This window comes from Cucurbita moschata, unplaced genomic scaffold (assembly GCF_002738365.1).
Source record: "Cucurbita moschata cultivar Rifu unplaced genomic scaffold, Cmos_1.0 Cmo_Scf00020, whole genome shotgun sequence".
In the NCBI taxonomy this organism is placed as follows: Eukaryota; Viridiplantae; Streptophyta; class Magnoliopsida; order Cucurbitales; family Cucurbitaceae; genus Cucurbita; species Cucurbita moschata.
The window spans coordinates 2,454,008-2,474,891 of record NW_019268536.1 but is presented as its reverse complement, the minus strand read 5'-3'; the positions used below and the strand labels follow the sequence as shown (position 1 = coordinate 2,474,891).

General features: G+C 36.0%; 6 protein-coding genes across 10 annotated transcripts; 3 read left to right on the top strand and 3 right to left on the bottom strand.

The window, feature by feature from the left end:
- Positions 1-703: 703 nt before the first annotated feature.
- Positions 704-4,146, bottom strand: LOC111457829 (probable amino-acid racemase). Of its 2 annotated transcripts, XM_023100231.1 has the most exons (5): positions 3,957-4,146; positions 3,713-3,796; positions 2,897-3,623; positions 2,517-2,790; positions 704-1,011 (listed from the first exon to the last, which is right to left on the bottom strand). In XM_023100231.1, exons 3-4 carry the CDS (start codon positions 3,608-3,610, stop codon positions 2,518-2,520), a joined length of 987 nt encoding a protein of 328 aa, XP_022955999.1. In that variant the 5' UTR covers positions 3,611-3,623; positions 3,713-3,796; positions 3,957-4,146; the 3' UTR covers positions 704-1,011; position 2,517. The 2 variants fall into 2 exon arrangements, 1 of the variants encoding a protein (XP_022955999.1); XR_002713017.1 differs by having other exon boundaries at positions 704-855; positions 939-1,011; positions 2,897-4,146.
- A 1,682-nt stretch (positions 4,147-5,828) lies between these two features.
- Positions 5,829-7,944, top strand: LOC111457915 (protein UNUSUAL FLORAL ORGANS-like). Its single transcript, XM_023100362.1, has 2 exons — positions 5,829-7,524; positions 7,701-7,944. Exon 1 carries the CDS (start codon positions 6,404-6,406, stop codon positions 7,520-7,522), a length of 1,119 nt encoding a protein of 372 aa, XP_022956130.1. The 5' UTR covers positions 5,829-6,403; the 3' UTR covers positions 7,523-7,524; positions 7,701-7,944.
- Positions 7,945-10,030: 2,086 nt separating this feature from the next.
- Positions 10,031-10,571, top strand: LOC111457736 (MAPK kinase substrate protein At1g80180-like). The gene has a single exon (XM_023100117.1). It carries the CDS (start codon positions 10,119-10,121, stop codon positions 10,443-10,445), a length of 327 nt encoding a protein of 108 aa, XP_022955885.1. The 5' UTR covers positions 10,031-10,118; the 3' UTR covers positions 10,446-10,571.
- A 1,629-nt stretch (positions 10,572-12,200) lies between these two features.
- On the bottom strand, positions 12,201-15,353 carry LOC111457895 (pentatricopeptide repeat-containing protein At1g80150, mitochondrial-like). 4 transcript variants are annotated; one of them, XM_023100330.1, is made up of 3 exons: positions 13,402-15,353; positions 12,936-13,069; positions 12,201-12,539 (listed from the first exon to the last, which is right to left on the bottom strand). In XM_023100330.1, the coding sequence occupies exon 1, from the start codon at positions 14,896-14,898 to the stop codon at positions 13,699-13,701; it is 1,200 nt and encodes a 399-aa protein (XP_022956098.1). In that variant the 5' UTR covers positions 14,899-15,353; the 3' UTR covers positions 12,201-12,539; positions 12,936-13,069; positions 13,402-13,698. The 4 variants fall into 4 exon arrangements, with proteins under 4 accessions (XP_022956098.1, XP_022956097.1, XP_022956099.1 ...); XM_023100329.1 differs by having other exon boundaries at positions 13,475-15,353; XM_023100331.1 differs by having other exon boundaries at positions 12,201-12,535; positions 13,475-15,353.
- Positions 15,354-15,965: 612 nt separating this feature from the next.
- On the bottom strand, positions 15,966-17,988 carry LOC111458013 (probable polygalacturonase At3g15720). Its single transcript, XM_023100493.1, has 9 exons — positions 17,929-17,988; positions 17,678-17,866; positions 17,469-17,603; positions 17,226-17,393; positions 16,940-17,147; positions 16,645-16,726; positions 16,459-16,567; positions 16,269-16,385; positions 15,966-16,196 (listed from the first exon to the last, which is right to left on the bottom strand). Exons 1-9 carry the CDS (start codon positions 17,986-17,988, stop codon positions 15,966-15,968), a joined length of 1,299 nt encoding a protein of 432 aa, XP_022956261.1.
- A 2,112-nt stretch (positions 17,989-20,100) lies between these two features.
- On the top strand, positions 20,101-20,818 carry LOC111457756. Its single transcript, XM_023100145.1, has 2 exons — positions 20,101-20,379; positions 20,560-20,818. Exons 1-2 carry the CDS (start codon positions 20,235-20,237, stop codon positions 20,793-20,795), a joined length of 381 nt encoding a protein of 126 aa, XP_022955913.1. The 5' UTR covers positions 20,101-20,234; the 3' UTR covers positions 20,796-20,818.
- Positions 20,819-20,884: the final 66 nt, after the last annotated feature.

The following is a 20,884-nucleotide window of genomic DNA, read 5'->3' as shown; positions in this document are numbered from 1 at the left end:
TTATCCATCATACACGTTACATTAATAAAAATCTCGTGAAGTTCAAATATCAAACAAATTTCGTGAAGTTCAAATATCAAACATTTACATGTTACAATGTATCACTAAAATCAGTTACATACATTAAATATTTTAATCTTTTTTGAGTTGACCGACCAAAAAAATGTCAACCTACCATCGAACCTAAATTTCAGTTTTCCTAGATGGCATTTAATATAAGTTTTTAGATTAAATTACAAATTTGATCCCGATCATTTAGAGAAATTAAAAAATAATTTCACTCCAATGATTTAAAACTTCATCCATAATTCATATGATTTGATCAACATTTTATAAACAATCCTTAAATAATAATAATAAAATAGGCTCAAACTCAATGACAGATATTTTAAAACGAGTCTACGAAGGAGAGGTTTCCATACCCTTATAAAAATATTTCATTCGCTTCTCCAACCAATATGAGATCTCACAATCCACCCTCTTTGAGGGCCAGCGTCCTCGCTAGCACATCGTTCATTTGTAACAACCCAAACCCACCGCTAGAATACATTATCCGCTTTTGTCTGTTACATATCGCCGTTAACCTTACAGTTTTATTGCGCGTCTACCAGGGAGAGGTTTCTATATTTTTATAAAGAATACTTCGCTTCCCTGTCCAAGAGATCCCGTGGGATCTCAGAATCCTGGTTTACTTTCACAATAATTTAAAAAATAATAAAAAATTTAAATTTATTTTTATTGAAACAGCAGCCTCAAACATAAATAATATAAAGTTTACCTGGGATATACAATTAAAATAAGGTACGAACAAATATAGCGTAGTGGATGAAACAAAGTTGGAGCTCCTGAATTCAAGTATTTGGGTCGAGATCATTTCCATAAAGTCTTCCAAATTCTCCCCAACGCCTTAAACCAAGATCACAACACGTCTAGCTCAACCCTGTGGAAGGAACGCAGGAGCAAACCCAATGGCCTAAACCAGTTCAATGATTCAGAAAGCCCATCCTTCGCCTACAAACAACAACCATCATGTGAAGTGAAGGAAAATGGAGACAACTTTTCAGAAGAACCCAAAAATCTAAGTAAAGCTCATATTTGGTATGTAGGTTTGTTTATCTCAATGTGTAACTGTGTTAAATTTTACCCACAAAACACAGACCAACCTAACATGGATTATACAAACTTTAGTTTTGTAACTCATTTTTCTGCAGAACCCAACCACAGGTTACACCAGCTTAACACTTTCCAAACCTATATTAATTAGAATCACAAGGCAAACATCCTCTAAAAAACTAGCTATGTAGCTTCTTCGTGGCATTAGACTGTATCCATCTACTAAAATGTTGCTATAAACACAGCATAGTGCATATGATATTGCTCAGAAAGAACACAGAACAAAAATCAAAGATGATCAAAATTAAACCATCATAGATTGGCCTAATGGTCTCAGGTATAACAAACAGCTTTTTGAAGGAATGGGTTCAATTCATGGTGGACCTACCTAGGATTTTTTGCTTTACAAATTTCCTTAGCACTTAAATATCGTAGGGTCATGCGGGTTGTCTCATGAGATTAGTCGAGAGGTGCTGAGACAAGTTCAAGACACTCACAGATATCAGGAAAAAAAAAAAGAAACAAGAGATGACTCCAATTTTGCAGTTCTAGCCGTCATTGTTGCATCCTTCCTCCATTTTACTGGAAAACATTCCCAACTGCACACTTTTGAACTTTTGAGTACTATTATTCTCAACCAACTATTCTTAATGGTATATGTCAATCTCAATGTGAGATTCCACATCGATTAGAGAGGGGAACAACATCGATTGGAGTGGGAACGAGTGCCAGCGAGGACGCTAGGCTCCAAAGGGGGTGGATTGTAAGATCACACATCGATTGGAGAGGGGAACGAAACATTCTTTATAATGGTGTGGAAACATCTCCCTAGCATTGTGGGGAGATCCGAAAGGGAAAGCCCAAAGAAGATAATATCTGCTACTGGTAGGCTCGGGCTGTTACACTCCGTCCATGTTATTCCAAGAGATTCTAATATTCCAAGAGATTCTAATGAGATGCTGAGAGGATGAAGTGAACAACTATGCATTTCATGAGTTATGATTTCAAAACAAACTTTGATTACAATTTAAACTTACATCTAAATTTTCTTTCAGAAAAATGGAGGAGCCAAAGTATCCTTTTCAACTGTAGATAGGGTCACAACCAAGGGTTCATGAATGAATACTACCATCTAAATGAGAAGTAAACAGAAGGCTGAAACGATAAATAGGGAAAGTACATCACATCACATATTTCTAATTCTATTTGAGCAATGGTCTTCCTTTTGTTATGAAATGAGAGAAAGATCATGTTGGATGAGAAAGCAATTCTAACAGCATTGATCTTGTACGAGATTCATAACTCGAAAAATTTGAAACCATGCAGTAGATTTTAGGCATATTTCCTGATATTATTTTTAGCAGAGTTCAAATGGTTTACAACAAATTGAGATCTTGAAATACCTTATTTCGCACATTGTGCCCAATTGATAGTGGACCTTGCTAATGCGTCCATTGGGTCAATGCATCTCTTAAGAAGGGGATCATCAAGGGGCAAGAGATCCTTTATATCATCAGAGGCAAGGATGACAGAGTTGACAGCCCTCACCAGAAGAACTTGAAGAGCAATTCGTAGTAAATTCCTTGCCCCTTCAATGTCCTTTCTGTTTAGAGCCTCAATTGCAGGAATTACAGTATGTTCCATAGTTGCTTTGTCTGGAAGAACCACCTCAAATCCCTGCATATATACACAAGTATTGTTCCGTTACGGTTAAAAATCGCTTGAAGACAGGAATAAGAGCTTCAAGATCCATGAAGTTCAAAAACAATGAAGAGATGCCTACTTCATTCTGCAGTTTCTCCTGATAATACCCTGCACTTAAAATTGCATTGGTTGCAAGAACACCAATCCGTAATGGGCTCCCAGCTTCAAGTGGCTTCAACTTAGCTTCCTTGAGCTCTCTAGCAACACAATCAGCCATATGAAGGAAGGTAACAGGACACCCTTTTGAAACATCTTCATACCATAAATGAGATATGTGACAAGGCATAACGATGCAACGAGCACCCGACTTCTCGAGAAGATCTCTCTTACTCTTCAAACTCTCTACTAATGGTCCAGAATCCAACCCTAGATTCTCACTCTTGTAGTTGAGAACTTGGTGAGAACTTTTATCAAACACTTGAAGCTCATTACCAAGAGTTGGGTCAGAGCAGAGAACAAAAGGAAGACCAGATTCTCCATCTTTGGTACTCCATTTAACTAATTTTCCCAAGAAGTTTACAGTAGAATTAACAGACGATCCTCCTAATATACCCACTGTATTTGATTGACTTAGCAAAATACCAGTTGAATCTTTACTCGTTTTCAATACTGATTTGAACCCAGAACCCTTTTTAGATTCTGGAAGATATTCACTTTCATCAGTGTGCAAAAGAGTTGATGGTGGTGGTATAGCCTGAACAGGATTCAACCTCCATCGAAGCTGAATTCTACGGGTCTTTACATAAGCAGATAGACAAGATTGAGTACTTAAAAGCTGGAAAGACATTGTCATTCCTCAAAATCATCTGGGTTTCGACAATGAGAAACCCAGTCAACAATTTCCCATCACAGGAACAGAAAATTCATTATTGGGTCGATTGAATAATGAAATTACCTGCAATATCAGCAATCAAAACAAGGGGAAAACCCATCTCCGGCATTCAAAATGGAGGATCAAGCCCTAAAACAAAACCCCACCCTGTTTCTCTCAACAATCAAAGTAAAGAAGAAGAAAGATCAAGAACAGCAGTGGTAAGAAAAAGAGGAAATACAAAGAATATCCTTGATTTGAGGATATTTGGGAGAAGAAATCATTCAGAAGAGGAGGAAGTGGAAGTGGGAGGAATCTTTGTTCTCACCAGAACAGCATCAATTTCGCAAAAATTTAATCAATTGGTCCACTTCTACAACATACTTTCGTGCTCCAGACAGTATTTATCCGAATTTTGTTGAAGATCTCTGTAGATCGACCATTTTTTCCACCGGGAAAGAGATGATAAAAGGAACGTGGATCAGGTTTTTTGTGGGTGATCTTAAACCCATAATTTTCAAAACAAAAACATTCTAGTTGTATTTTCGAATTTAAGAGATCTTGGGATTATAATGAAGGAATACACTCTCCATTGTATAATAATTTAGGAAATAATCGTGTATTTATAATTAAGGAATACACTTTCCATGGTATAAACTTTTTGGAAAGTCCAAAACAAAGAGATTATACACGACAACATCATATCATATCATATTGTAGAGAGTCGTGTTAGTCTAACAAATATTATTTAAACCTTTAAACATGAACTTGTTTAATAATATCATAAAAATCAATTAAATATTAAGGTGAATTTCTACTCTTTTAAATATTATAATTAATTTATGAATATAAATTTTGTACAATTATTATTTTTCATTTTTTTTACAATTATTATTTTGCATATCGTGTGATTTATATATTGTATTATACATATTTTACTCTTAACAAATGAACTATCGTCGTATACAATATTTATCAAATTTTTTTTAATGTAATTATGCAATTTAAATTTTAAATTTTAAAATAAAAATATACTGAACACTTGAAAATGTGTAATTAAAAATAAATTTGTCAAAATTAATATTTACCTAAATCTAATTGATTTATTGAACCTAAAAATGTAAAATAGAATTCAAATAGTATCAAACCGTCTTTAAATTCTTTCCATTCAAAAAAGTCGATTAATACAATTTGATATATTTGTTAATATTACATTTCAATAATTGTTACTAAATGAAAATCAATAGATGCTTTTAGTATCAATTTAGCTTTGGACTTTAATATATCGATCCAAGTTTTGATATGTATATGTGTGTATGTATGTATATATATATATAGATCGAATTAGCACCACTTATCACCCTCATATCAACGACAAAATTGAAATCATCTTGAAAAGTGCACAAAATTTGAGACTCGGTATATGGATTTCTTTACCTGTTGGTTTTTGTCAAAGCACGTAAGGTACTAGTAGAAATCGAGCATAGAGCATAATTCATTGAAAAGTGCACAAAATTTGATGGCTATGAGCAACCCATTACATTTTTGCTCACTTTATTTCTGGTCGAGTCTTATCGAACTTAGTATGATCGTTCTGCTCTGAAGGAGAAAAAGTAAAAATTCTGTCGTGGATGGTTTCTCTCGATTTCTACTGAGGAAGAGGACCAACATCCTCGTGGTTTAATTAAAACCAATTGAGTTGTGTTCAGATCTACTAGATTCACTGCATTCAAAACACGCCCACCATTGCACTTTGCAGCTTAAAAGACAAAAGCATACTAACAAATCAAGTTCTGTACAGTGCTGGAGATAAGTTCTTGAATTTTAGGGAAAATTACAAATCACAGCTAGAATATACGGACAAACCTTTTCAGCCAACCTGCAAAAGAATCCTATGCAAATTCAAAAAATAAAATATATAATACATTCTTTCTCTTTGGGAGATAAGAATACAAAAGGATAATAATAAAAGGAAATCAGCTCTAGAAGTAAATTCAGTCAAACAAGCCTTTAAGTGGCGACTATATAATAATATTACCAATCAACAGACGAAACATTGACAAGAGAAAGATAATAGACGGATAATCACAACATCAACATCAAAACTTGTTGTGGTTTCGTGCTAATTTGGTTCTCATCTATTATAAAAAAGATATATCATGTGGGATCCCACCACGGTTGAAGAGGGGAACGAAACATTCGATGTGGAATCCTCTCCCTAGCCGATACGTTTTAAAAATCTTGAAAGGAAGTCCGACAGAAAAAACTAAAAAATGACAATATCTGTTAGCGGTGGGCTTGGGCCGTTACATATCATTTAGATACGATAAGAACAGCCTAGCCTAACTGATAAAGATGAGTTAGGCAGTGACTGTATTGACATGTAAAGAATCAAAAGAAACGAGAAGTAAACTACTCAAAAGGTATGAGGTGGGGCCTGGTTTTGAAGTATTGAAGAAGAAGGTAGCAGAGATATTTTGAGGATGTGCCTATCAAAGACATCCATTTGCCCTTTGGGCTCTGCCAAGGACCAAACTTCTCTAATTTATGCATCAAAAAGCAATCAAATACTTGAGCCAGCAAAGAAACATGTAAACAAATGAGATTCCCATGTGGGTCAGACCATACAGATCATAGTTGATATGGCCACACATTCCAACGCACATATATTATTTCAGTAATTCGCCTTGAACGATAGCACTTCAATTATCAGCTGTACTGCATATATACAATTTACTAACTTTTTGATGAAAAAGCTTCACTTTTTCATCAACCATGTGGAGTAGCCTTCCTCTTGATGTTCTTGCCAACATCTTCTCCTTCCTCTCCCCAGACTCCTTGGCACGAGCTAGATCGGCCTGCAGGCATTGGCACGAGTGCGTCGATACTCGCCCCTTGAGCACCAAGTCAATTCTTTCGCAGTATCATCCCTCATGGTTCATCGCCTTGCCTTTGCGAGCACACAAGCTATGTTTTGCTCACAATCCAATTTTTGATAATTGGCATAAGCTCTCACTGGAATTTCTTCCTGATTTAGTCAAACCAATTGCCACAGTTGGTAATCTTCTGCTTTTAAGATCCGTAAGTTCTGTTGTTCTACAATTGATCATATGCAATCCATTCACTAGTCAATTCCGGTATCTTCCAAGGCCGAACATCACTAGGAGTAATCCGGCTGTGGGGGTTGTAATAGAAAACACAAGCCAAGATTCTCAGTTTCCAGAATTCGAAGTCTATGTAGCAGGTGGGATGTCAGAGGCACCACAAGGTGGCACCACTTATGAATCAAAGTTGGAAATATATGATTCAAGAAACGACTCATGGAAAATTGTAGGATCACTGCCAGTGGAATTTTCCGTGAGGCTAACAGTCTGGACTCATAATGACAGTGTCTACTCTAATGGGGTTTTGTATTGGATAACCTCTGCAAGGGCATTCAGGGTGATGGGGTTTGAGATTAACTCAAACATTTGCAGGGAATTGCAGGTGCCAATGGCTGACCGACTTGAATTTGCCGCACTTACAAGCCGAAATGGAAGGCTAGCATTAGTTGGTGCCATATGCGGTGAAAACGCCTGTGTTTGGGAGCTTAGAGATAGAGATATGTGGGCAGTGGTTGAGAAGGTGCCAAATGACTTGGGAATAAAACTTCTAGGAGGAAGCAATGGAAGATGGATAAACACCAAGTGCGTAGCAAACAATGAGGTTATGTGCTTGTACAAGGAGCTTGGAAGTGGAATGGTAATTTGGAGAGAGAGAAAAGAGCAGAACAAATGGGAATGGAATTGGATCAATGGATGTTCTTCAATTAGAAGCAAAAGAGTTGATAACTTGCCAATAAAAGGACTGCTTCTTCAACCAAGCCTTGCTCCTTTTGCATCTTACTCAAATTGAATGTGAGTTTTTCAATCCTAACAATAAGAACAGCATAACTACTTTGATTATCATGTACGAAATGATGGACCAACTTCCATTAATGAAGGAATAAAGGGTCAATTACAGTTCACCTACAATATCATAGAAGTAAGAGTTCCTGAAAGGATGGATAACTAACTTGAAAGCATTATGATAGAATCAGAGTACAATTTGGAGCTATATCATCAGGAATGGCCCATGAGGAGAAGGTCAGAATCCACAGAAACTTGAAGAAATTGATGTTGTAAAAATGGCAAAATCACCAACCAATCTATTTTATAACACAGTATCATGTCAAGTATGTATACCTTTTTATTCTAAATAAGTAGAATCAGTCGATGACTTTCCCACGAACTGGAATGGCTTGTGAAAAGCTCTGAAAGAAATATTTTCAGAAGACCAAAAGCAACTATGTTCGGTATTGTACACAGAACCATCCAAGCAATAATTTCTTCAAAACACTTCAAAAATTTTCAGCAGCATCTAGAACTGTCACCAAGAATATGAAGCTACAAATGGAACCTATCCTCACACCATAGTCAATTGCCATAAGAAAAAAAAAACCTAGGGTTCAATCTCAGATCAAGTTAAGGCATGCTATCCAGCGCGGAAAATGCCAAAGGAAGCATTATTTTAACAGCATCTGAGTGGAGGGGGAAGAGCACAGAATTGAAACATTATTATAAATCAAAGATCGAAATATGCATAAATCATTCAAACAAAACCTCTACAACGGCGAACATAACAAAAGCAATTGCAATAACCCATTAAGTAATGATCGGTTTATTCCAAGGGAAGAGAATCCTAGGAGAACAAATCGGCGCAGATTAAGAAAATTCGGCGAGAATTAAAAATGAAGATCAGGGGAACTTAAATAATGGCCAGCGGGAGAGAGAGAATTCAGAGATTAAGCAGAAGAAAGAGGCAATTAGAGTGAAAAAGGACAAACCGAGTAGCTACCAAATTACAAGATCCAATTGCTATGAGTTGCAATGAATCCAATGCCCTTCTCTAATTCAATATTTGTCAAAAATTTCTAATACGTGACCATTTAGCTCGACCAAATCAAGCCTAGAGAATATGTATACAAGTTCGTTTAGTGGGTCAATGTGCGCGTGTGTGGGCCGTGTGTGAGGAAGTACCACACATCTAACCATGTCCGGAACTTAAAAGAGCTCAAGGTCATGCTATGTTTTAAAGTATAGGACTATCATGTATGTGTGTGTTTGCATTACCCCACCCTAACCACGAGGTTATTTACTGAATATTTCTTAAAATATTCAAATCATGAGCTACTCTTACATCTTAGATAAAGACATAGTACCCATGTACGGATGACTAAAGTGACGCTTGAAGACCATAAAATCTAAGTTAGGGCAGTTACATTTCATATTATTCGTTAGTCTTGCATTATATTAGGATTGAATAATTTTATTTTTAACGTGTAAATTCATGACATCGTTTATGTACCATTTAAAATCAATGTTTCTACATAAAAATGTCATGTCATGCATATGGTGAGTGAGACTCTATTTCAATAGAAAAATAGGGTCGTTACAGTTAATATCAGAGCTAATCATTGAGTGGTATGTCAGCGAATGCACTAGGATCCAAGGGGAATAGATTGTGAGATCTTAAATTGGTTGGAGAGGGGAACAAAACATTCCATATAAGGGGGTGTAGACACTTTTTAAAACTGTGAAGCTGACTGCGATGTGTAATAAGTCAAAGTAGACAATATCTACCGACGATTCGTTCGTTAGTTTATATACATTATGGTGGTTAGAACATTACATAACCCAATACTACATAGTCAAATTGTATAATCAATGGTAGCTCAACCAAAATTTCTTACCCAAATAATTATGATTTTTTTTGTCCCCTAAGAAATGTGGACCAAAAAATAATTAATAATTAATAATTTTGCATGCCTCTTGACTTCCATGTGTACACAACTCACAATATGAGTTGCCATTTTTGAAAAATTAAACCCATTCCTCATTTATTATACCATTCAATTCTCTTCAATTTCAACACTTTATTTATTATTTATTTTATTTTATACCCACTTAAATTAATTTATTTCTTTGACTTTTCCATAAATAAATAAATAAATAAATATATTTTTTAATTAAATTCGTGTTAAATGTACGCGTAGTTTGTGTCATTCCTATCTCCAACAAAATGTAGGACCCATTTAGAATTTTCTTTTCTTTTATTCTTAATTTTAGAAATAATTTCCTTTAATAACTATTGAATCTTTTTTATTTTTAAAGAATTAAAATAAATTAAATTTAAACGAGATTAAAATATATATATATATATATATAGATATAAATGCAAAAAGTAATTTAATTAATAAATAAATATTTTAGTTAGGATAATAATTTATATTATTTTTATGTTATGATAACGGAAAAAAATAAAAAGTTGTTGCATTATGTGACATTTTAATTTCTCTATTAATTAAATTATTTTTCCTCAGCTCTCTTTCTCTCTCTTCTATATATGATAGAGAAACAGAGCAAATTTCTCTGTAAATTTGGGGGAAAAAAAAGAAAAAAAGGATTTAGCTATGGAGGGATTGCAGAGATCTGAGATTTCTTTCCGGCGGCAAGGCTCGTCGGGACTGGTGTGGGACGACCGATTTTTGTCCGGGGAGTTGAAGCAAACGGCCGCCGCATCGGGGGAGGAGAATTCGGCGGCAGTGACGGTGGAGCCGATTAATACTACGATGGAGAGAAGCCGATCCAACGGTGGGCGTGGGTACAGGACGGGGAAGGTACCGCCGGCGATCGAGCCGCCGTCGCCGAAGGTGTCGGTTTGTGGATTCTGCAGCGCTTTTGGGAAACCGGCGAAGAAGAGTCGGTGGACGAAAACCGGTAAGCGTAGATCGGTGTAGGTTCAGAAAATTCTCCGGCGAGTGGGATTGCTAATAGATAAAATTAGGATTTGTGTATAAATTATATAGAAGTAATTATGTATTTTGTGTTTGATTAAATCTTAATGTAAAAATTATTAAAATTAAAACTTCCTCCAATTTGCCTTCTACATCTTAATTCTTTAAATAATTGTCCATGAATAATTCATTCAATTGTTCTTAATCCCTAGTTCAATCATTTTTATAAAAAAAAAAAAAAACTAATGTATACATTAAGATTATTAATTGATAATGGTATTTTGATGATCCCGAAGAGATAATGGGTAAGATGTCAGCTCAGTTATTACATTAAAATCGATATATAAACATATTTTCAAATTGATTTTTTTTCAATTTAAGATAACAGTTTATTATTTATTTATTTATAGTTTTGATATTGAAAAAGAGAAAAAAGAAAATAAAAAGAGGGGAAAATTTTAGAAATGGAGAAATGAAAGAGAGATTAAGAGGGTATTAAAAAGTTGATGAGGCATCTTAATTTGTCCGTTGTGCCAATATCCATTGATCAAAGATGAGTAGGTGATAACATTGGTTCAAACATATTCAATGCGGCGTTCCATCAATCAGGGTGGAGAAAGTACCTCACTCTATCAATGCATTTCATCAAGGCATTGTATCCCTACGAGAAGATATCTAAAGGCTACGTCCGAATGAGAGTAATTCTAAAGATGACTAAGAAGAGCTTAAAAGAACTCCATAGTCAATGGTTAAACGTATTTTGCTTGAAGCAATTCTATGTTTGGTGACCTTTTAGAAATTTTACTAGGATGGATGTGAGTGAGAACAAAGCATGCTTGCTTGAAGCAATTCTATGTTTGGTGACCTTTTAGAAATTTTACTAGGATGGATGTGAGTGAGAACAAAGCATGCTTAGAAGATTTGTGTTGGTACGTGAGGATAGTATTCAGGGAATGTCAAGGACATTAGGTGTCAATCCCAATTCTGAATTTTGATTCAAATCCTGAGCATGGGTCGTTACAAATGGTATCAAAATGATACTTCTCCAAGGAAGATGTAGTTTGGGGACAAATCAACGCGAAAGTTGGTGAGCATGTGACACTCAAGTAAATAAGGGGTAGATGGATAAACCGACGAGACCATATCCAAATGAGAACGATCCTGAGGATAGGATGACTACTTAATCATAGGAACTCCATGGTCGAATGTGTTTTGCTTCAAGTAATTTTACGTTGGGTGACCTCTTGGGAATTTTCCTAAGATGCACGAGAGTGAGAACACAATATGCTAAAATGATTTGGGTTAGTTTGTGGAAATAGTTTTCACTAACTGTAAATAATGTTAAGAACATATAGAACATATAGAAAAGGAATAAATCAGATATGAACAATAGCCTTACAACACTATCTTTATTATCTCATTTTTCTATTATCATCAACAAAAGATTCAGATCAAAAGAATTACATCAGACGGTTACCCAAAATATGGCACACTCCTGCTGTAGTCTGCATTTCCCCTTACCTAATGACAGGAAAATACACAGGAAAATGCAGAGACAAGAACAGAATCCATGGCAACAGAAACACAGATGCCCAATAAAAGATCTCATTTGAAAGAAAAACAAAGGATCTAACAAGCATTCAAGTTAAAGCACAGACAGCCACTGCTCCTGCATGTTCTTCATCTCCATTTAAGTCAACACTCAAGAGATCAACTAACCACCAGTCGAGATGCACGCTAACTAAAAGTTTTCGCCTCCTGAGTTTTGCATCAAATATTAGCTCATGAACTTCTGCCAGTAACATAACTTGATCAAGGAAAAATAAGAGGTGGAATCAAGTTCATTGTTCGAATACTCGAATACAGCCTCACCTGAAGAAACCTCGTCCAACCAACACATTAGAGAGAATGAACCTCCCCTAGTGTCCATGGACATTAGTGATAGCTCATCGAAAGGAAAAGTGCACCGACATGCTACCATCTGTAAGTTGCATCATGCAATTTTTATTCTACTCTCTCCAACTAATCCGAATGGCGGAAGACGATGGATTTGGACACACAGGGAGCTTCAGAAATCATTAATCTGCCATTGGCTTTCTAGAGGTAAAAGGGCACCAGATTTATAATCAACATAACAGCGGAGACGCAGTGCATATACATGTATTTCACATTATCTCTAACCATCTACTTTTATCCTTAGCTTTTTTCAGATTAAGTTTCTTGTCCATATACTAGATAGAAGTATCATAATAAAACTCTCGTGTGAGTGTCAAGTTACCCTGATTATCCAACAGAGCATGAATTCAAGCAATGGTAAGAGGAAGATAAGCACAAATGCTTCAAACTACAAGAATTCAGCAGCTATATCTGAATAGGTAACAAAATCTAATCTAATGACTTCTGAGTGATGTTTTAATTCTACCTAATGAATGGTTATCGATAAATATGCTTGGAAATCATATTCAGAAATGATGACAGAAAATTTGAAATTACCTACGCAGCATTCAAAAATATCCAACAGGAAAGATTTTGCCCTTATTCCTATTGCCATTGCGTTTGAAAGCACCGATGCTGGAATGACAAAAGATGATTCGAATGTAGAAAGTTATAACACAGTTGCGACATCTCTGTGATATCATAAACAGGATAAGAACAAAGAATGCACCATCTGACAAGAATAAAGCTATAACAAATAACACATGCTGAATGATATCCCAATAAAACATTGATAAAATCCACAGGAAGATTGCACTTCATCAACAAAACTATAACGTCAGATGTCACTTTTATGAGATTTTTTTTGCTGTAATCCAAGCATAACAGAAGCTCTACAAATGAATCTAGGTGTAAATATTGAAAATTAAGTTGATTTCAAAAATACGATATTGAATAAGAGCACATGTAAAACTACGTGTACAAACAGTTGGTAACATTACAAATTGAATCGAGGATAGCATACTGTGTACATGGGAAAGCATTTGTTTCGCCTAAGTATGTGTAGACTAGAGAGAGAGATTTGCACAGTAACTCACAGAGAACATCAGCTGGTCCATTCAGAACTCTCATCTTGAGACATATACTTTATTGAGATGGTAGAACAAATTACTGAGAAAATGAGAAACTTTTTGAAGATGTAACCCCATAAAAAATCAGTGTCCAATTAACTTTGTAATTTACAAATGGAAGTAAAGAAAGAACATGAGCTCCTTTTGAGCTTTCTGCTACATTCATCTAGCACCAGTCTACAGATCTCTTTTCAGCCATTGGCCATTATGGTATTCAAAGCTTCCAACTGAGTTGTAGAGAAAGGAGGCACCCTTTTCCTTGCCAATGATAGGATCAACTGAGCCTTACCAGGCTGCCCCATCTTGTTGAGGCCTTTAAGTAATGAATGAATTGTATCAATGTTTGGAAACCAATTCTTGGTCATGGCATCTTTGCACATTGTATATGCCATGTTGAAATCCCCACTTCTGCATAGGTAATGAATCATGGTTTGATAAATTTTGACATTTGGTTTATATCCACTCCCATGTAAAGCAGAATAAACCCTTTTCGCCATATCAAGAAACCCGGCTTGACAAAAACCTTTTATTACCAGATTGTAAGTAACCTCATCAGGTACAATCCCAATGTTCCTCATCACATTCATCAATTTATTAGCATCCCATGCTCGTCTCCTGTCAACCAAATATTGAATTCTCACATTGAAAGAAGCAAGATTGGGCAAACAACCCCTCAAAACCATTAGATTCCACAGACCATTACTAATTTCACATTGATTATGCTTGTACAATGCCGAAATTAACGTCGTATAGGTAACCACATCTGGTCTTATTCCCACCTTCTCCATTTCTAATATGAAAAGATAAGCTCTATTTAAAATACCCATGTCACAAAAAGCCTTAACAACAATGTTAACAGAAATTATATCCAACTCAATATTGAATTTTTCTGGAGCTTCTCTCAAAAATGCCTCGAGAGCTCCTAAATCACGGGCCTTCATCAAAACCTTAAGCACCGCGTTAAACGACTTAACAGTCCTACTGCATCCATATAAGTGCATATTATAAAAAGTGTCAACAGCATGCTTGATCATCTCAGCCTTACCATATAGCACTATAATCCTTATAATGAATCCTTCACGGCGCCCCTGTGGAAGAGTCTTCTGATGCTCAAGTAAATGCTCAATGTAATCAAAGCGACGAGCTCCAGCCAGTCGAGACACAGTGTCTTCAAAAGCAAATCGATTCTCAATCACAAGCCGATTGTGCGCATTGGCTTTAAACAGATGGAACAGCTTCTCAGGGTCCCGTTCTGCTTTAAGCTTTATAAGGGCAGGCTCCTCGACGGGCTTCGAGTTCTGAACGTGATTCAACACAGCCGCAGGGGTCTCTGAAGATACAATGATGGTAGCAGCATGGCAGAATCTGCGAATAGGTCGCAGCGAGAGCATGTTCTAGGCGTCTCCTCAGGAAAAAGAAATCTACCCAAAATCAAGATCTAAATCATATTCTTGAGAAAATAGCCACTGCCCCCAATAACAAACTGGAAAACCAAGTAGTAGCAGTGATTTCCAGAAATTCTACCACACCCAGAATCCAAATCCAACAAATTAAACTCTAAGAACACTAATCCGTGCATAACCAGCGAGAATCTGAAGAACAATGATGCAATAACACAAAGACTAAAAGAAAAACAATAAGATTTGTTCAGAAAGAAAACAAAAGGGGGCGATTCAGAGAAAAACCCGCCGTGCAACGAATTGAGATTGGTGTTTGAAGAGGCGAAGGACTGCTGTAAGGGATCCACGCGGGGGAAAGGTCAGAAATTTTACAGGGTAATATTTGTTATTTTCTGGTAGGGTTTCGGGGGTTTAGGTTTCGGCTCGCAAATTGCCATTGTTTTTGAACTCATAATTGTAGCGATGAAGGTCCACCATAAGCTCTATGCGCTGCTCAAACAGGCGGATATCAATATTTACCCTAATTACACTTTCAAATTAAACTTAATTGATCCGGTTCACAATCCAACTCAACTTAACCCTCTATTTTTTTTGAGTTGGTCGAGTTCATCTTACCACCTAAACCGAAAAAAAATCTAAGTAAACCCAATCCTATTCTCGAAGAAAAATTACGTTTAGGTTGGATAGTCTAAACTGTTCAAGTCATCGTGTCATAAAAAAATAATAAAAATATTTTTGTATTTTTCGAAAATATCGAGGAACTTCTTTATTTCAATATCATTTAATCGAGTTACAAATAATATATGGACAAAACTTATTTATTTACCATTCAAACGAGTATGTTATGATTGATTTAGAAGTCTCTCGATGATCCAAGATTGTATTACTTGGCAATTCCTAGTTGTGATTCCGTGAGACTCGATACTTGAACATGAAGTGTTCTGTCTTCGTTTGTTGTTGAAAAAATTGGTGTAAAAATTTAATAGACGATAAAAATTAGAATATGTGTATGAGTTGTTTATTTAAATCACTATGAACTCATTCTATCAAGAACTTATCTATGGTAACAAACAATCGATAGTAGGAACGGTATTTGTTGATGTTCCATGGGCATTAGAACATGAGGACTGAGTGGTTTTATCAGAATCTGTAGATTTGATATCGATATCTTCAAATGCAAGGTTCTTGCAGCCTATACTCTCACTGCAACTCAATTTCACTGCCACCTTCGTTGCAGATGTTCCACGCAATCCTTGGTACAACACATCACTCACTTCTACAGCTGATGTCTGCAACATTTTCCTCGTATGTTAGTTTACCTTTTGTATATCTAAATTATAGGCAATGTTTCTTAAATCTACCTCGTTTTTGCAGTCTTTTTTTCCGTTGCAGTAATACTGGTTGATTATGATTGGGTTGCGAACTTGATCGAGTGTGATTCCTCGAAACGATATCTTTCTTGCGTATCCTGATCCTCCCTGTATTGAAGAAGAGACATGAACACAATTCTTCGTGTTTTAAGACATCATCAAATCAAGATTTAGTATTAACCTGCCATGTTTTGATCCTTGCTCCATACATAGTTCCTTTCAGATGACAATCTTGAACTCTCACTTCTTCTACGGCGGATGTCGCCCCGTCTTCTCCCAAGCTACCAATACTGAAACAAATAGCTTTTTTAAGCAACACGTTTCCTCGAGAATCAAGTAACATTTAGTAGTTTTTAAGTGATTAAACCTTATGCCATGACCAGGTCCACACTCGATGTTTGCTATGTGGATATTGGAAGAGCCTTCACTAATAGCAATACAATCATCACCTGTTATAGCAGTAGATACAGTTGAAAAATCAGTTTCGGAATCACGACTCTCCACAACAGTATGATATTGTTCATTTTGAGCATAAGCTCTCGTGGCTTTGCTTTTGGTTTCTCCAAAAGCCTCATACCAATGGAGATCAGCCAACATGGGACTCCCTCCCGAGAATCCTCAACAAACCAAACTGAGTTAATATATTACTGGGATTGCACTACCTGTTGCAATACTGCAATTCTGAATCTTAACCTCGGTTGAATAGGCAACATCAATACCATCAGTATTGGGACTATCCTCGGGTGCTAAGATGTTCAATTGAGAGATGGAAGCATGATTGCAACGAACAATATGCATATGACTTTTAGGACTATTAATATGCGTTAATCCAGAAAGACGAAGATTCTCACAATCGTAAACAGCCAATGCCTGTAATGACAATACATATTCAATTGAAACACTCCCACATAAACGTAAGTAACAATTGGTACGACGATCGTAACGAACCGTGGGTCGTCCATTTGATTTTCGATTCCACCAACCAGCTCCCTGCCCATCAATTTGGCCATTCCCATGTATATCAAGACCGCTCACATTGGCAAACCACAACCAATTCTTCACCTTAAACTCTTTCCAATCATCAACATCACTTGGAGGCACAACCTTTCCAAGGATCTGCACATCCCAAGTAAGTTACCATAATAACCATATGAACATAACGTAAAGCAAAGCTAGGAAAAGGCTAATTACTTTAACCCCGACATTGGAGGACATGCATGGGCCTTCAAACTTCACTGGATTCAACAAGAATGTCTTGGAAGATGGCACCAACATAGCTGAGGGCGTTGCAGCCTTACAAACAGCCATCCAAGCCTTCAAAAATGCCTTTAAACAATGAATCATATTAGAAAACAATAGCTTTAGATGCATAATTTGAGGGTTTGAGTGAGTATATTTACTTGTGAATCATCTGTTTTTCCATCCCCAGCTGCCCCATAATGAACCACATCGATGCTCTTATACTCTACATTAGGACTACCATCGTTGCCTTTTGGATCATTATTGCCTTGTGGATGATGGTGAAGAGTTTTTAATCCAAATATCAAGCAAATCACGAGTACTAACACCACCAAAAAACCTATCTGCAACTAAAAATATCAATTTCAAGTTGTAAATAAGCCTTAAGAAGTTGGGTTTCATGAGAAATTACCAGCAATTTCTTAATCATTGTGGCGAAATTCAAGCACATGTTCTTGAAATTAGAATCCATGCTTCATTTTATAATCATAATAGTGGCTGATGATTTGATAATAAGGTGTATTAGTTGGATTGTGTTCATATTTAATAAGAGTTTAGAGAATTGTTGTAAATTTTTTGCCATTTCATGCGTGTTGAGCAAAATTAAAAATCACATCTTTTAGGCAATCTTTTGTTTTAGTGCCTCAAATTCTCTCCTTTTTGTATTCAATGGGTTTCATGTTTGAGTTATAAATTGTGCTTGGCCTTTTGTTTATTGTATAATGATGAAAATATATTTGGCCATATGGGTAATAAATGTAAAATATAGCTGAGAATTGAATGATTGGATTGTGGCGATTCTAAGATTTTGTAGGGTATTATAGAAAGTCGTTTAGTTTTTAAATTTAAACGTTGAATTTTATTGAATTCGAAACATGGAACGTACAATTATTGTTGGTTTTTACTTTTAGAACTTTGGTTATCGTCCTATGTTTACGAGAACTTTCAAGTTGATACCAACGTTAATGCAATCATCACCTGTGAGAGATTCCACATCTGTTGGAGATGGGAACAAAACATTTGTTATAAAGGTGTAGAAACTTCTCTATATGCGGTTTAAAACCTTGTGGGGAAGCTCAGAAGGGAAAGCCTAAAAAGAATAATATCGGGTAGTGATGGACTTAAGTTGTTACAAGTGGTATCAGAGCCAGCCACTGATGGTGTATCAGCGAGGATGTTGGGTCGCAAGGGGTGAAATTGTGAGATCGCGTATCAGTTGGAAAGAGAAATGAAACATTTTTTTTGCAAGGGGGTGAAATTGTGAGATCCGGTAGCGGTAGGCATGGGCTGTTACAACCTGTTAGGGTAGATGATATTCGAATCTTATATATTTTTATTTGAGGAACGAAACTTCTTAACGTATTTTATATATTTTTATTTGACTCGGGTTGGGTTGGTCCAGTTGTTGAGTTGTCGGGTTGAATGTACACCCCTGCTTCATGAGAATGAGTGAATTCTATCACGAAAACTGTTTTCCGCTCTCTATTTTCTCAAGTCTCCAAAATCAATTGCAAAATACATTATCTAATGTGTTAATTCGATTAATTAGTCTCATTAATAAAAAAAAAAAACTCAGTTTTATTAAGCTATATTTACCTTAATTTTGAATGAAATTTTTTCATGAACATATAAATAGTTGAAATTAGTTTATAAAAAAAACTTTTGAAAATTGAAATAACGTAATAAGTTTGAGGATAATTTTGAGGATTTAAAAAATTAATTACGAAATTGACAATTATCAAAATAAGTTTACACGTGGGCCAATGGAAATGGTGGAAACTTGGCAGAGTATGGAAGACGACACGTCGGAAAGAAGTGGAAAATTTAGATACTTGCATTGTCCAGTTGGCCCACTACTGTTACGACATGTTGTCCAATATTGCTTGCCGACATCTGTGGTTGTTGCCTCCACCAACTGTGAATCATGCATCTCTTCTCTTGTCGCTCTTTCACATAAAATAAATCAATTATCCTAAGTTTCTAATTCTGCCCCTCATCTTTAATGAATTTCTATTTAGTCCCTCAAAATCCAATAAATTCCAAAGTTAGTCACCAAAAGAAATTCAGGCTAAAATAACATTTTGTGAGTAATTTTTATATCCTTCCAATAAATCTATTATTATTAAATCTATTATTTGACCAATTTCCATAAAAATAAAATGATTTAAAAGATATGAGAATAAATATAAAAAAAATAAGGGTAAGAAAAAAGAAAAGTAATGCATGCCACGTGTCAGGTGGGAGTTGGTAGCAGAGTTTAAAATGAAGAGAAATTATCGAGAGTGGGTCCCACCTGAGTTTGACCGTTTTCTGAGAAGTCTTCTTTTTGTGGGGGGGGGGTTGAATGAAAGTTGACTGCTTCAATCTTCATGCTTACCTCAACGCTCCCACCGCCTTTCTCTGCCACGCATTGCCCCATCACCATCACTCACACTTCTCATTATTATTTTAATACATCTATAATTTTTAATTAAATTTCTTAATATTAATATAATTTCACGGGACGAGACAAAGTCATAAGAGTTTATAAACAAGGTGAATGATATCATCTTATTGTAGAGAGTCGTGACTTGTGTGTTAGAATCTTACTTGTTTATAGACAAGTGTAGAGAGAGGACGCATGCATTTAAAAACTCCATCTTCATCTCCCCCACTTGCCAACTAAATTCCACCATCCATTTTCAAAAGAATACCCAAAATAAACACCTTCCGCCACCCATGTCTTCCATTCTCACCTCTCAAGGTCTCGTCATTGCCACCGCCATGGTTGTCTCCTCCACCGCTCTCTTCCTTGCCTTCTCCAAGCACCACAAGATCAATCCACTCCCTTCCAAATCACTTCTTTCTTCCTGCTTTTCCTCTGGTAAATTCCTTCCCTTTTCTTCAATCATGTTTTGAACATTAGAAAGCTGAAATCTTGGTGGGTTTTTTTATGTTGAATTAACTTAAAATTTGATGGGTTTTTGTAAAGTTTGTGTTTTTAGTGTTGTTTTGAAGATTTGGGGGTGAAATTTTGGTGGGTTTTTGATGTTTTTGTGTTTAGACGAGAAAAATAAGAAGAAGAAGAAGAAGAAGAAGAAGAAGGTGAGATTTGCAGAGGATGTGAAGGAGCCAAAAGGGAATGGAGAAGAGTACAGAAGAGAGCACGATGAGAGAGTGGCTATGGCGGAAAGAAGAACAAGTAGCAGCTGCTGTAGAAACGAAATTCCTGCAAATCGTGTTGCTTTGTATAATGGAATTCTTAAACAACGATCGCTAAGAACCCAATGTTCATTTTGATCAAAACTCTCTGTTTTTACCCTTTTTCTCTCCTCTTCTTTCCTTTGTTCTTTCTTTTCTCTGTTTCAGGAAAAAAAAAAAAAAAAAAA

What these genes read in the sequence shown, in the direction of transcription:
- LOC111457915 (XM_023100362.1), top strand. Translation starts at nt 6,404, where the DNA reads ATGTGGAGTAGCCTTCCTCTTGATGTTCTTGCCAACATCTTCTCCTTC.
- LOC111457895 (XM_023100330.1), bottom strand. Translation starts at nt 14,898, where the DNA reads ATGCTCTCGCTGCGACCTATTCGCAGATTCTGCCATGCTGCTACCATC.
- LOC111457756 (XM_023100145.1), top strand. Translation starts at nt 20,235, where the DNA reads ATGTCTTCCATTCTCACCTCTCAAGGTCTCGTCATTGCCACCGCCATG. An exon ending in TTCTTCCTGCTTTTCCTCTG is followed by an intron (nt 20,380 to 20,559) that starts GTAAATTCCTTC and finishes TTTTGTGTTTAG; the next exon opens with ACGAGAAAAATAAGAAGAAG.
- LOC111457829 (XM_023100231.1), bottom strand. Translation starts at nt 3,610, where the DNA reads ATGACAATGTCTTTCCAGCTTTTAAGTACTCAATCTTGTCTATCTGCT. An exon ending in AGGAGAAACTGCAGAATGAA is followed by an intron (nt 2,791 to 2,896) that starts GTAGGCATCTCT and finishes GTATATATGCAG; the next exon opens with GGATTTGAGGTGGTTCTTCC.
- LOC111458013 (XM_023100493.1), bottom strand. Translation starts at nt 17,988, where the DNA reads ATGGATTCTAATTTCAAGAACATGTGCTTGAATTTCGCCACAATGATT. An exon ending in GAAAAACAGATGATTCACAA is followed by an intron (nt 17,604 to 17,677) that starts GTAAATATACTC and finishes CATTGTTTAAAG; the next exon opens with GCATTTTTGAAGGCTTGGAT. An exon ending in AAAAAGACTGCAAAAACGAG is followed by an intron (nt 16,197 to 16,268) that starts GTAGATTTAAGA and finishes AAAATGTTGCAG; the next exon opens with ACATCAGCTGTAGAAGTGAG.
- LOC111457736 (XM_023100117.1), top strand. Translation starts at nt 10,119, where the DNA reads ATGGAGGGATTGCAGAGATCTGAGATTTCTTTCCGGCGGCAAGGCTCG.